General features: G+C 45.2%; 1 protein-coding gene across 1 annotated transcript in view; it reads right to left on the reverse strand.

The window, feature by feature from the left end:
- pomt2 (protein-O-mannosyltransferase 2) overlaps positions 1-15,501 on the reverse strand; it is a 185,204-nt gene that overhangs the window by 19,899 nt on the left and 149,804 nt on the right. The window contains exons 15-16 of the mRNA XM_052021379.1: positions 7,221-7,292; positions 4,944-5,003 (exon numbers count right to left, since the gene is read on the reverse strand). Of these exons, the coding sequence (XP_051877339.1) occupies positions 4,944-5,003; positions 7,221-7,292 (132 nt within the window). The remainder of the gene's footprint in view (positions 1-4,943; positions 5,004-7,220; positions 7,293-15,501) is intronic.

Here is a 15,501-nt window from a genome sequence, read left to right on the forward strand (position 1 = left end):
AGGGCCTGTACTGTGCTGTAGTGTTTTATGTTCTAGGTGAGGTGGAGATTCATGTGCACGTCCTCCATTCTATCACATTCGGTGCTCTCATAGGACGGTACAGCACAGGAAAAGGCCCTTCGGCCCACCACATCTGTGCAGAACATGATGCCAAATTAAACTAAATATCTTCTGCCTTTACCTGATCCATATCTTTTCATTCCCTGCATATTCATGTATCTATTTAACAGTCTCTTAAACACCACTATCCTATCTGCTTCTACCACTACCCCTGGCAGTCCTTTCCAGGTACCTATCAACTTTGTATAAAAACCTTGCACCACACACTTCCTTTAAACTATCTCCCTCTCACCTTAAATGCATGTCCTCTAGAATTTGACGTTTCTACCCTGGGAAAAAGATTATGACTTTCTACCCAATCCATGCCTCTCATAATTTTATAAACTTCTATCAGGCCTCCCCTCAGCCTCCGATGCTCCAGAGAAAACATAGAACAATTACAGCACAATTCAGGCCTTTCGGCCCACAAAGCTGTGTCGAACATGTCCCTAACCTAGAAATGACTAGGCTTACCCATAGCCCTCTATTTTACTCAGCTCCATATACCTATCTAACAGTCTCTTGAAAGACCCTATCACCACCGTTTCCGGCAGCCCATTCCACGCACTCACCACCCTCTGAGTAAAAAACTTACCCCTGACATCGCCTCTATATCTACTCCCCAGCACCTTAAACCTATGTCCTCTAGTGGCCACCAATTCAGCCCTGGGGAAAAGCCTCTGACTATCTACCCGATCAATACATCTCATCATCTTATACACCTCTATCAGGTCCCCCCCTCATCCTCCGTCGCTCCAAGGAGAAAAGGCTGTGTTCCCTCAACCTACTTTCATAAGGCATGCTCCGCATCCCAGGCAGCATCCTTGTAAATCTCCTCTGCACCCTCTCTATGGTTTCCACATCTTTCCTGTAGTAAGGCAACCAGAACTGAGCACAATACTCCAAGTGGGGTCTGACCAGGGACCTATATAGTTGCAACAATACCTCACGGCTCCTAAATTCAATTCCCCGATTGATGAAGGACAATACACCATATGCCTTCTTAACCACAGAATCAACCTGTGCAGCTGCTTTGAGTGTCCTATGGACTCGGACCCCAAGATCCCTCTGATCCTCCACACTGCCAAGAGTCCCACCATTAATACTATATTCCGCCAACATGTTTGACCTACCAAAATGAACCACTTCACACTTATCTGGGTTGAACTGCATCTGCTACTTCTCAGCCCAAATCTGCATCCTATCTATATCCCTCTGTAACCTCTGACAGCCCTCCAAACTATCCACAACATCCCCAACCTTCGTGTCATCCGCTAACTTACTAACCCACCCCTCCACTTCCTCATCCAGGTCGTTTATAAAAATCACAAATAGTAAGGATCCCAGAACAGATCCCTGAGGTACACCACTCGTCACTGACCTCCACTCAGAATATGACCCTTCAACAACCACTCTTTGCCTTCTGTGGGCCAGCCAGTTCTGGATCCACACTGCAATGTCCCCTTGGATCCCATGTCTCCTCACCTTCTCCATAAGCCTCACATGGGGTACCTTATTAAACGCCTTGCAGAAATCCATATACACTACATCTACTGCTCTCCCTTCATCGATGTGCTTAGTCACATCCTCAAAAAATTCAATCAGGCTCGTAAGGAAGGACCTGCCCTTAACAAAGCCATGCTGACTATTCCTAATCATATTATACCTCTCCAAATGTTCATAAATCCTGCCTCTCAGGATCTTCTCCATCAGCTTACCAACCGCTGAGCTAAGACTCACTGGTCTATAATTCCCTGGGCTATCCCTACTGCCCTTCTTGAATAAGGGAACAACATCTGCAACCCTCCAATCTTCCAGAACCTCTCCCATCTCCATGGATGACATAAAGATCATCGTCAGAGGTTCCGCAATCTCCTCCCTCGCCTCCCACAGCAACCTGGGGTACATCTCATCCGGTCCCGGCGACTTATCCAACTTGATGCTATCCAAAAGTTTCAGCACCACCTCTTTTCTAATATCTACATGCTCAAGCTTTTCAGGCCGCTGCATGTCCCCACTACAATCCCCCAGATCTTTTATCATGGTGAATACTGGCGTAAAGTATTCATTAAGTACCTCCGCTATTTCTTCCAGATCCATACACACTTTCCCACTGCTGCACTTGATAGGCCCTATCCTTTCGCATCTCATCCTCTTACTCTTCACATACTTGTAGAACGCCTTGGGGTTTTCCTTGATCCTGCCCACCAAGGCCTTCTCATGTCCCCTTCTGGCTCTCCTAATCTCTTTCTTAAGTTCCTTCCTTTTAGCCTTGTACTCCTCCAAATCTCTAACATTACCTAGCTCTCTGTACCTTTTGTAAGCTTTTCTTTTCCTTTTGACTAGATTTATTATAGCCTTTGTACACCACGGTTCCTGTATCCTTTCACGACTCCCGTCTCATCGGAACATGTCTGTGCAGAACTCCACACAAATATTCCCTGAATATTTGCCACATTTCTTCTGTACTTTTCCCAGAGAACATCTGTTCCCAATTTAATCTTCCAATTTCCTGCCTGAGAGCCTCATAATTCCCTTTACTCTAAGTAAACACCTTTCTAGCCTGTCTGTTCCTATTCCTCTCTAGTGCTAACGTAAAGGAGATAGAATTATGATCACTATCACCAAAATGTTCACCCGCTGAGAGATCCGACACCTGACCAGGTTCATTTCCCAATATCAAATCAAGCACAGCTTCTCCTCTTGTAGGTCTATCTACATACTGCGTCAAGAACCCTTCCTGAACACACCTAACAAACTCCACCCCATCTAAACCTCTCACTGTCTGGAGATGCCAATCGATGTTTGGGAAATTAAAATCCCTCATCACAACAACTCTGTTATTCTCACACCTTTCCAGGATCTGCTTCCCTATCTGCTCCTCAATAACCCTGTCACTATTGGGCGGCCTATAAAAAACACCCAGCACTGTTATTGACCCCTTCCTGTTCCTAACCTCCACCCACAGAGACTCCGTAGACAATCCCTCCACAACGTCCACCTTTTCCGCAGCCGTGACATTATCTTTGATCAACAGTGCCACCCCCCTACCTCTTTTGCCTCCCTCCCTGTCCTTCCTGAAACATCTAAAACCCGACACTTGAATCAACCATTCCAGCCCTGGAGCCATCCAAGTCTCCGTAATGGCTACCACATCATAGCTCCAAGTATCGATCCAAGCTCTAAGCTCATCCGTCTTGTTCACAACACTCCTTGCGTTAAAATAGACACATCTCAAGCCTGTCTGAACAGGTCCCTTCTCTATCACCTGCCCACGGCACCCACTCCTAGCCTCCTCCACTCGAGAGCCAAACACCTCCTCCCCAGTCTCTCCAATATGGATCCCACCCCCCAACACTTATAGTTTAAACTCTCCCCAGTAGCCTTAGCAAACATCCCCGCCAGTATGTTGGTCCCCGTGGGATTCAAGGGCAACCCGTCCTCTTTGAACAGGTCATACCTGCCCCAAAAGAGGCCACAATGATCCAGAAAACTGAATCCCTGCTCCTTACTCCAATCCCTCAGCCACACATTTAACCTCCTCCTCATTCTGTTCCTATACCCACTGTCGCTTGGCACAGGCAGTAATCCGGAAATTACTACCTTTGAGGTCCTGCTTCTCAACTTCCTTTCTATATAGTCTTCTTTCAGAACCTCATTCCTTTCCCTACCTATGTCATTGGTACCAATATGTACCATGACCTCTGGCTGTTCTCCCTCCCGAGAGGTCAAACAACCTCTTTTTGACGATATTCACAATCTCTCCCGCAATCATTCCCTTATCCCGCTCTCCTTGTCCTTCCTCCTTACTGGAACATGCCGGTCCTGATCTCTGATCAGCTGGTCTTTAAACAACTTCCGTGTCAGATGTGGACTTGCACGAATAACAGCTGCTCCCAATTAACTCCCCCTTAGCTCCTGTCTAATAATGTCATGACTTGCCCTCTCCCACGTTAATACTTTCCCACAAGGTCCAGACTTATTCATAACTGTCTTGAAACTGAAGGAGTTGTGATCACTGTTCCCAAATGCTCTCCGACTGAAAGACCAGTCACCTGGCCAGGCTCACTTCCCAAAGCAAGGTCCAGTATGGTTCCTCCTCTAGTTGTACTATCCATGTACTGTTTCAAGAAACCCTCTTGGAAGCACTGAAGAAATTCTGCCCCACCTAAGTCTCTTGCATCGAGGAAGTCTGTCAATATTGGGGAAGTTAAAGTCATCCACCATGACAACCTTGTTGCTTTAACATCTTTCCATAATCTGTCTATATATCTGTTCTTTTTTGAATGTCCTGATGGTATTGGGAAGCCTATAGTATAACCCCATCAGAGTGACTGCACCTTTCACATTCCCGAGCTCTACTCATATTGCCTCAGTGGATGAGCCCTCCAGTGTGTCCTCGCTGATTAGTAATCCTCTTCTTTTATCTCCCTCTCTATCACATCTAAAACATTGAAACCCAGGAACGTAGGTAAGTCAGACTCAGGGCAATGGGAGACACAGGAGGAAATTTAAGGGGTTCAGAATAAACATGTCCTCACAAGAAAAAGGGGTGGTGATGCCACATCCCGAGTGATCTCGATTGCAAGGTCACAAAGCTTAGGGTAAGGCATAAAAAAGCTTATGTCATGATCGTGTCCCTTCTGTGTTGAATGATTCTTCAAAGCTAACATTCTGCATAGCAATACCTCAATGAATAGATTTCAAATGCCCAACATAGTGAGTGAAGTCATCAGAAGAACTTGTTGCCATCCAGACATCTCTGCATTGGCTGTTTAACCTTCAACATAACTTTTTCAAAAGATTAAACAGCATCAATAAATTACTAGCCATTGTTAACTTACAGGATTTCCTAATAAATAAACTCGATATTCAGTCTCATTTGTCCCAGAGAAACGAAGACCCTGTGAAAACAAGATACCACAGAAGATAGACAAACAGATGATAAACAGTATTTATTAAGGTTAATTTTTTAGTTCATAGTGATGGGCAATATGAACTAAACCTGTCAAGTCTTGCTCCCCTCTACAAGAAGCCTTTGGCCCCTTGAGCCACACCGATCATTAACCACCCATTTACACTAATCCTCCCAGATTCCACCACTCACCCACATACTAGGGGCAGTTTGAAAGCGTTCAATTAAGCTACTGGCCCGCATGATTTGAGATGTGGGAGGAAACTGGAGCACCCAGATGAAACCTGTGCAGTCACAGGGAGAAAGTACAAACTCCATACACAGACAGCACTGGAGGTCAGGACTGAGACCGGGTTGCTGGTGCTGTGAGGCAGTGGCTCTACCCATGGCATTACTGTGCTGCCCCTATGTCCTGCGTGGTAGGCTGGCCCAGTTGGTTAAGCCACGTGGAATCCAAGGCAAGCTAGCTAATTGGATTGAAAATTGGCTTAGTGATAGGAAAAAGAGAGTCATGGTTAAAGAATGTTTTTTCCTGATTGGTAGTCTGCAACCAGTGGTATACCTCAGGGATTGTCACTGGCAACTTCGTTGTTTGTGATATATATTAACAACTTGGATGTGGATGTAGGAGGTATTAAGTGATGTGGATATAGGATGAAGTAAGTTTGTGAATGACATGAAAATTGGTGGTGGTGTGAATAATGAGGAAGGTTATCTAAGGCTACAGTAGGATACAGATCAATTGGGCGGTGCATTGGCAGATGGAATTTAATCCTGCCAAATGAGAGGTGATGTATTTTGGGAGGTCAAATAGGGGTAGGATGTTTACAGTAAATGGTAGGGTGCAAAGGAATACTGTTGAAGAGAGAAACATTGGAGTCCAAGTCCATTGTTCCCCGAAAGTGACAACACAGGTCAATAGGGTGGTGAAGAAGGCATTTCACAAACTTGACTTCATAGTTCAGGGTACAGAATATAAAAGGAAGGATGTTATGTTGCAACTTTACAAAACACTGGTTAGGTTGGAATACCGTGTGCAGTTCTGGTCACCACACTGTAAGAAGGATGTGGTTGCATTGGAGACAGTGCAGAGGAGGTTCACCATAATGTTACCTGGATTGGGGGACTTCAGTTATAGGGAGAGATTGGATAGGGAGAGATTGGATAGAATGGGCTTGTTTTCCCTGGAGTGAAGGAGGTTGATGGGTCTCCTGACAGAAGTAAGAAAGATTATGAGAGGCATAGATAGACTAAGATTAAGATTATGTTAACAGTCAAAATCTTTTTCGCATGGTAGGAATACACAACTCTATGACTCATAAATAAGACCATATAAAAGCTAACTAACCCTTTGGTATTGGAGGCAAGCAATAATATTGAATTCAAGAAGGACAGTACTAAGGGCAATGAATCCAGGTTGCCAGAAAACCAAAACCATTTTTTTTTAAAAGCACATGGGCAAATGAGCGAATTTTGCTGTAGGTTTCAAGGATCTGGCACCTTAGCATCAGGACGCTACAACCGTGGCCATTCACCTCTCCTCCTCACTCACCTCTCTGCCGATCCATACTTCCTCCTCCTCCACTCTTCTACCATCTACTCATCCTTCACAACCCTAACCCAGTACCCTCCACCTCTCGTGTTCTCCACCTCCTCACCTTTCCCTCTTTTTTGCTTCTCTCCTCCCTTCTCCAAATACCTATCCCTCTTTACTGTCTTCTCCCTTCCCCCCTCTGCCCCTGCCCCCTCTCTGCCCTCCCATTTCTCCCACTCCTGCCCCTTCACCCCCTCCTCTGCCCTGACCCTTCACCCCCTCCTCCCCCCACCCTTTCCCCTGCCTCTTCCCTTCCCCCTCCTCCTTTTGCCCTCTCCTCAACCCTTTGTGCTACCCTCTCCTCCCCTCAAACCTTTTCCCTCTTCCCCTCAATCCTTTACCCTTCCCCAAGTCTCTCCTCTCATCTTCCAAACCCTTTCCAGTCCTCCTCCTTCAATCCATCCCCCATTTCTCCACCCTTCCCTCCCTCTGTCAGGCAAGTGGAGACTATTCCTGATTTGTACCTTGTTGGAGGAAGGGCCTTGGGGTGTGAAGAGGTGAATTACTTTCTACAGTATTTACGAGGATGGTCCAGTTGAGTTTCTCGCCAATGGTGACCCTCCCCTAGCCCCTCTCCCCAGGTATTGCTGTTGGGCAGTAAAGCTTCTTTACCTGATAATTAATTGGCCAATGCCAGGGTTTTGAAGTGAGCTCGTTGTCTTTAGGTTTTAGGCCACTGTTACCCTGCAGAAAAAAAACAAATGGGGATTAAGAATAAAAGGCAGCTGAAACTTTAAAGAATGTACGTATTTGTATCTGGTGTCTTTCTGACTAGTTTTCAAACTGGAGATCTGGTCATTCGATATTTACATATACTGAGGATATGATGCTTTGATATATGACTGCCGGCCAAGCTATCTGTCAGACAGTAACAGATTTGTATCCTATAGGAAGGATGAGATAGTGCTGGAGAGGGTGCAGAGGACATTCACCAGGATGTTGCCTGGGACGGAGCGTTTCAATTCCAGGATCAATGCCGTAACCAATGATGGCAAGTGTGCCATACGCCTCCTTCACCACCCTGTCTACCAGTGTTGCCACTTTCAGAGAACCATGTACTTGTAGCCCTAGGTCTCTCTGTTCTACAACACTCCCCAGGGCCCTGCCATTTACTGTGCAAGTCCTGCGCTGGTTTAACTTCCCAAAATGCATCACACCTCACACTTGGAGTTAAATTCCATCTGCCATTCCTTGGCCCACTTCCCCAGTTCATCTAGATCCTGTTGATAACCTTCTTCACTGACTCAGACTCCATCTGCCGCTCCCTTACCCACTTTCTCAGTTCACCTCGATCCTGTTGTAACCTTAGACAACCTTCTTCACTGTCCACCACACCACCAATTTTGACGTCATCCACAAATGTACAAATTATGCCACCTACATTTTCATCCAAATTATTAAAATGTTTGACAAACAACAGTGGACTCAGCACCAATCACTGCAGCACACCACTGGTCACAAGCCTCCTATCTGAAAAATACCCGCCTCCCACCACCTTCTGACTCCTCTACCAAGTCAATTTTGTATCCAGTTGGCTAGCTCACCCTGGATCCCATGTGATCTAACTTTCTGGACCAGTCTACCACGTAGGACCTTGTCAAGGGCCTTGCTGAAGTCCATGTAGACAATGTATACCGCTGTGTCTTCAGTTTTATTGATCACCTCTTCAAAACACTCACTCTAATGTGTGAGACACAATTTTCCACAAACCATGCTGACTATCTCTAATGAGTCCTTGCTTTCCAAATGCAGATAGAATCCCCCACTGGTAACCTTCCCACCACTCACCAGCCTGTAGTTCCCAGGGTTGTCCTTGCAGCCCTTCTTAAATAACGGCACAACATTCCCCACCTTCCAGACTTAGTCACAGAGACAAAGAATTGTACAGCATGGAACAAGGCCCTTTGGCCTATACTTGTTGATGCCAACCAGGATGTATATTCAAGCTAATCCCATTTCCGAGCACTTGGCCCATATCCCTCTAAACTCTTGTTATCCATATACCTGTCCACATACTTCTTAAATATATCGAGTGTACCTGCTTCAACCACTTCCTCTGACAGCTTTTTTCATAATATCTACCATCCTCTGTGTAAAAATAGTTGCCTCTCAGGTTCTCATTAAACCTTTCACCTCTAACAAAACTATGTCCTCTAACTTTCAATTCCCCAACCCTGGAAAAAAGACCGTTCACCTAATCTATGCCCCTCTTGATTTTTGAACATAGAACATTACAGCACAGTACAGGCCCTTCAGCCCACAATGTTGTGCCGACATTTTATCCTGCTCTAAAATCTAACCTTTCCCTCCCACATAGCCCTCCATTTCTCTATCATTCATGTGGCTATGAAGAGTCTCTTAAATGTCCCTAATGTATCTACCCCCACAACCACTGCCGGCAGTGCAGTCCACGCACCCACCACTCTCTGTATAAAAAAACTTACCTCTGACATCCCCTCCATACCTTCCTCCAATCACCTTAAAATTATGCCCCCTCGTGTTAGCCATTTTCACCCTAAGAAAATGTCTCTGACTGTCCACTCGATCTATGCCTCTGATCATCTTGTACACCTCTATCAAAACACCTCTCATCCTCCTTCTCTCCAAAGAGAAAAGCCCCAGCTCACTCAACCATTCCCCATCAGATATGCTCTCCGGGCTAGGCAGCATCCTGGTAACTCTCCTCTGCACCTTCTCTAAAGCTTCCCCATCCTTCCTATAATGAGGTGACCAGAACTGGACACAATGCTCCGTGTAGTCTGACCAGAGTTCTGTAGAGCTGCAACATCACCTCGCGGCTCCTGAACTGTGCGGCTCCCTCAAGGTTGGTGCACAGGTCGATAGAATTGTCAGTTTTGGTCACCCTGTTGTAGGAAGGATGTGATTAAACTGGAAAGAGTGTAAATAAGATTTACAAGGATGTTTACAGGATTTGAGGGACTAAGTTATAGGGAGAGGTTAGACAGGCTGGGCGTAGGAGACGAGGGGTGATCTCATCAAGGTATCTAAACTAGTTTGGCAAGGGGATGGGAACATGAGTGATAAATTAGAGGGTGCATTTAGTGTACAAGTACAAGTAGTGCAAGTGTAGGAAGACTGTGAGGAAGGACAGACATTTGAAAGGACAAAATTACAGTCAGTTGGATGGGCTAAAGTGAGGTTAAAGAGTTGGGGAGTGGCTTTGCTGATCAGGGACACTGTCACAGCTGTAGAAAGGGAGGATGTCCTGGAGGAATCGTCTACTGAGTCAGTGTGGGTGGAAGTCAGAAACAGGAAGGGAGCGATCATGCTATTGGGAGTATTCTACAGATCCCCCAATAGCAGCAGAGACACTGAGGAGCAGATCAGGAAGCAGATTTTGGAGAGGTGCAAAAATAACAGGGTTGTTGTCATGGGTGATTTCAACTTCCCGAATATTGATTGGCACCTCCTTAGTGTAAAGGGGATAGATGGGACGGAGTTTGTTAGGTGTGTACAGGAAGGATTCCTGACACAGTGTGTGGACAGACCGACTAGAGGAGAGGCCATACTGGACCTGGTACTGGAGATAGTGACCATGACCTTTACCATAGCCTTGGAGAGGGATAGCAGCAGGCGACATAAGAAAGTATTTAACGGGGGGAGAGGGAAATATGATGCTACTAGGCAGGAACTTGGGAGCGTAAATTGGGAACAGGTGTTCTTGGGGAAGTGCACAGCGGAGATGTGGAGTTTGTTTAGGGAGTACTTGCATGGCTTCTGGATAGGTTTGTTCCATTGAGGCAGGGTAGGATGGTAGATTGAAGGAACCATGGTTGACAAGAGATGTAGAATATCTTGTCAAGAGGAAGAAAGAAGCTTACCTAAGATTTAGAAAGCAAGGATCAGACAGGGCTCTGGAGAGTTATAAGGTAACCAGGAGGGAACTTAAGAATGGGCTTTGGAGAGCTACAAGGGGGCATGAGAAGGCCTTGGCAAGTAGCATTAAGGAAAATACCAAGGCGTTCTGCACATATGTGAAGAATAGGCGGATGATGAGAGTGAGGGTCAATCAGGGATAAAAGAGGAAACGTGCCTGGAGTCGAAAAGGTAGGGAAAGTCCTTAATGAATACCTTCCTTCAGTATTCACCAGTGAGAGAGCCCTTCACGTTTGTGAGGATGGTGTACGACAGGCTGATACGCTAGCACATGTCAGCGTGAGGAAAGAGGATGTGCTGGAACTTTTGAAAAACATGAGGTTAGATAAGTCACCGGAGCCAGATGGGATAAATCCAAGGTTGTCACGGGAAGCAAGGGAAGAGATTGCTGTGCCTTTGGCAATGATCTTTTTTGTCCTCACTGGCCAGAGGAGTAGTGCCAGATGATTGGAGTATGGCAGATGTTGTTCTTTTGTTCAAGAAAGGGAGTAGGGACAAGCCTGGGAATTACAGGCTAGTGAGTCTTACTTCAGTGGTGGGCAAATTACTGGAGAAGATTCTTAGACATAGGATTTATGGGCATTTGGAGAAGCATAGGCTGATTAGGAACAGTCAGCCTGGCTTTGTGAGGGGCAGGTCGTACCTCACAAGCCTGATGGAATTCACCGAGGATGTTACAAAGCACATTGATGAAGGTAGAGCAGTGGATGTGGTGCACATGGATTTTAGTAAGGCGTTTGATAAGGTTCCTCATGGAAGGCTCATTCAGAAAGTCAGAAGGCATGGGATCCAGGGCAACTTAGTTGTGTGGATTCAGATATGGTGAAGTGTGAAGTGATACACTTTGGAAGATCGAATTTGAAGGCAGAATATAAGGTTAACTGTAGGACTCTTAGCAGTGTGGAGGGATCCACGTCCATAGATCTCTCAAGGTTGTCGCGCAGGATGATAGGGTTATTAAGAAGGCGTATGGTGTGTTGGCTTTCATTAGTCAGGGTACTGAGTTCAAGAGCCGTGAGGTAATGTTGTAGCTCTATAAAACTCTGGTTAGACCACACTTGGAGTATTGTATTCAGTTCTGGTCGCCTCATTATAGGCAGTATGTGGAAGCTTTAGAGAGGGTGCAGAGGTGATTTACCAGGATGCTGTCTGGATTGGAGACCATGTCTCATGAGGATAGGTTGAGTGAGCTAGGGCTTTTCTCTTTGGAGAGAAAGAGGATAAGATGTGACTTGCTAGAGGTGTACAAGACGATAAGAGGCATAGATCGAGTGGACAGTCAGAGACTTTTTCCCAGGGCGACAATGGCTAACACGAGGTGGCATAACTTTAAGGTGAATGGAGAAGGTATAAGGGGGATGTCAGGGCTAAGTTTTTTACACAGGCAGTGGTGGGTGCGTGGAACGCACTGCCTGCAGAGGTTGTGGGGGCAGATACATTATGGACATTTAAGAGACTCTTAGATAGACACATGAATGTTAGAGAAATGGAGAGCCATGTGGGAGGGAAGGGTTAGATAGATTTTAGAGCAGGATAAAATGTTGGCACAACATTGTGGTCTGTAGTATTCTATGTTCTACGTTCTATGATTCACGTGATCCCAGCTGCCTGTATCTGACCCAAGCCACCTTTTTCTTGACCAGAATTACTATATTCCATGACATCCAGGGTTCCCAACTCCCAGCAGCTTTGCCTTTTACTCTAACAGGAACATGTAGTCGTTAAACTCTTGCTACCTCACTTTTAAAAACCTCCCACCTGTCAGAGGTCCCTTTGCCTGCAAACAACTTTGCCCAATCAACCTTTGCAAGCTCCTGTCAAAACTCTTTGTTCATTATTTATATAAATGATTTGAATGAGAATGTACAAGGAATGGTTGGTAAGTTTGTGGATATTAAAATAAGTGGTATTGTAGACAGTGAAGAAAGTTATCAGAAATTATAATCAGCTGGGTAAGTAGGACAAGGAATGGCAAATGGCTTTCAATTCTGAAATACGCGAGGTGTTGCCTTTTGGGAAATCAAACCAGCGTAGGACTTGTGCAGTGAATGGTAGGGTCTGGGGAGTGTTATGGAACAGAGGTACCTAGGAGTACAAGCATATAGTTCACTGAAAGTGTGATCACAGGTAGACATGGTGGTAAAGATGATGTTTGGCACACTGGCCTTCATCAGTCAGGGCACTGAATACAGGAGTTGGGATGTTATGTTGCAGTTGTACAAGACATTGGTGAGCATTGTGCACAGTTTTATTCTCCCTGTTATAGGAAAGACATCATTAAGCTAGAAAGAATGCAAAGAACATTTATGAGAATGTTTCCAGGACCTGAGGGCCTGAGTTTTCGGGAGAGGTTGGGCAGCCTAGGACTTTATTCCTTGGAATGTAGGAGAGTGATGGGTAATCTCATAGAGGTATATAAAATCATACGACATACGTAGGGTGAATGCACATAGTGTTTCACCCCCTGGGGAAAGAGAACCAAAAACTAGGGGGCATAGCTTTAAGGTGAAAAGGGAAAGATTTAAAAGGGACCCAAAAATCAACTTCTTCACACAGAGGGTGGTGCGTATATGGAACGAACTTGCCAGAGAAAGTAGTTGAGGCAGGTATAATAACAACGTTTAAAAAACATTTGGATAAGATAGGAAAGGTTAAGAGGGATATGGGCCAAATATAGGCAAATGGGACTAGCATAGGTGGGGACTTTGATCAGCATGGATGTGTTGGGCTGAAGGGACTGTTTCCGTGCTGTATTACTCTATGACCCTATACAAAAACATCCGTCAGGGCCCCATCAACTCCTTACCTATTTTCCCACAATGTTCACGAATACACTTGGTCCAGCCCTGGGGATATATCTACCTTCGTACACCTCAAGACTGCCAGCACCTACTCTTTCGTAATGTCTACACATTTCAGGAAATCAGTGTTCTCTTCCCCAAACTCCCTAGTTTCCATGACCTTTTTCATGATAAATACAGATGACAAATATTCATTTAACACCTCGCCCATCTCCTGTGGTCCACATAAAGGTGACAACACTGACTCTTAAGGGGACCTTTCTCCTTCTATTCACCCTTTAGCTCTTAATGTACTTATAGAGTCCTTTCAATTCTCCTTTACCTTATTTCCCAAAGATATCTCGTGTCCCCTTTTTGCCCTCCTGATTTCCTTCTTAAATGTACTTGTACATCACCAATGGGAGGGATATGGGCCAAATGCAGGGAAATGGGACTAGTTCAATTAGGTAACCTGGTCAGCAGGGATTAACTGGCCGAAAGGCCTGTTAAGGACCCCCACCATCCAGGCCATGCCCTCTTCTTGTTGCTGTCATCAGGTAGGAGGTACAGGAGCCCAAAGACCCACATCTCAAGGTTCAACAATAAATTCTTCCCCACTGGCATCAGGTTCTTGAACTGACCTGAAAAGCAACTTGCACTAATGTTCTTATCTTAATATATATATTTTGTTGTGTAAATTATGTATAATTTATGTTCATTTAAGTTTATGTAATTTATGTTTGTCATGTACTGTGCTGCTGCTGCAAAAAGCTAATTTTCATGGCATTGATACCCACAGTGACAATAAACTTGAACAGTTTCCATACTGCATAGCTCTATGACTTCTCAGATGCTCCTCAAAGGATTTGCTTGATCCAGCTGCCTATACCTGACATAAGTCTCCTTTTTCCAGAGCCTCAATAACCCTCATCAACCAGGGTTTCCTAATCCTGCCAGTTTTGCCCTTCACTAACAGGAACACAGTGGCCCTGAATGTTCCCATCTCACTTTTAAAAGTCTCCCACTTGCCAGACGTCCTTTTACCTGCTAACAGCCTCTACCAACCAACCTTTGCAAGTTCTTGTCTAATGCCATCAAAATTAGCCTTGCCCTAGTTTAGGATTTTAACTTGCAGACAGGTGCTATCTTTTTCCATAACTATTTTAAAATTAATAGAATTAGGCTGATGAGGGAAAGGTGGTGGACGTTGTCTACGTGGACTTTTGCAAGGCCTTTGACTAAGTCCTGCAGGGGAGGATGAGATGCTTGGCATTCAGGAGGAGGTAGCCAATTGGATTCAACATTGGCTTAGTGGGAGAAGCCAGAGAGTGGTAGTAGATGGTTGTCTCTCTGACTAGAGGCCCGTGACTAGTGGTGAGCCACAGGGATCGGTGCTACGTCCGTTGTTGCTCATCATCTATATTAATGATTTAGATGATAACATGGTAAACTGGATCAGCAAGTTTGCAGATGACACCAAGATTGGGGGGCGTAGTGGACAGTGAGGAAGGCTATCAAAGCTTGCAGTGTGATCTGGAGCAGCTAGGAAAATGGGCTGAAAAATGGCAGATGGAATTTAATACAGACAAGTGTGAGGTGATGCACTATGGGAGGACAAACCAGGATAAGACTTACACAGTGAATGGTAGGGCTCTGAGGTGTGCGGTAGAACAGAGGGATCTGGGAATACAGATCCATAGTTCCTTGAAAGTGTCATCACAGGTAGATAGGGTCGTAAAGAGAGCTTTTGGCACTTTGGCCTTCATAAATCAGGGCATTGAGTACAAGAGTTGGGATGTTATGTTGAAGTTGTACAAGATGTTGGTGAGGCCGAATTTCGAGTATTGTGTGCAGTTCTGGTCACCTACCTACAGGAAAGATATCAATAAGCTTGAAAGAGTGCAGAGAAAATTTACAAGGATGTAGTGGGACTTCAGGACCTGAATTATAGGTAAAGGTTGAATAGGTTAGGACTTTATTCCCTGGAGCGCAGGAGAAAGAGGGGAGATCTTATAGAGGTATACAAAATTATGAGGGGTATAGATAAGGTGAATGCATGCAGGCCTTTTTTTCCTCAGGTTGGGTGAGACGAGAACCAGAGGACATGGATTTAGGGTGAAAGGTGAAATATATAAGGGGAACCTGAGAGAAAACTTCTTCACTCAGAGGGTGGTGCGAGTGTGGAACAAGCTGCCAGCAGAAGTGATGGATGCGGG

The sequence above is a fragment of the Pristis pectinata genome, chromosome 1 (assembly GCF_009764475.1).
Source record: "Pristis pectinata isolate sPriPec2 chromosome 1, sPriPec2.1.pri, whole genome shotgun sequence".
In the NCBI taxonomy this organism is placed as follows: domain Eukaryota; kingdom Metazoa; phylum Chordata; class Chondrichthyes; order Rhinopristiformes; family Pristidae; genus Pristis; species Pristis pectinata.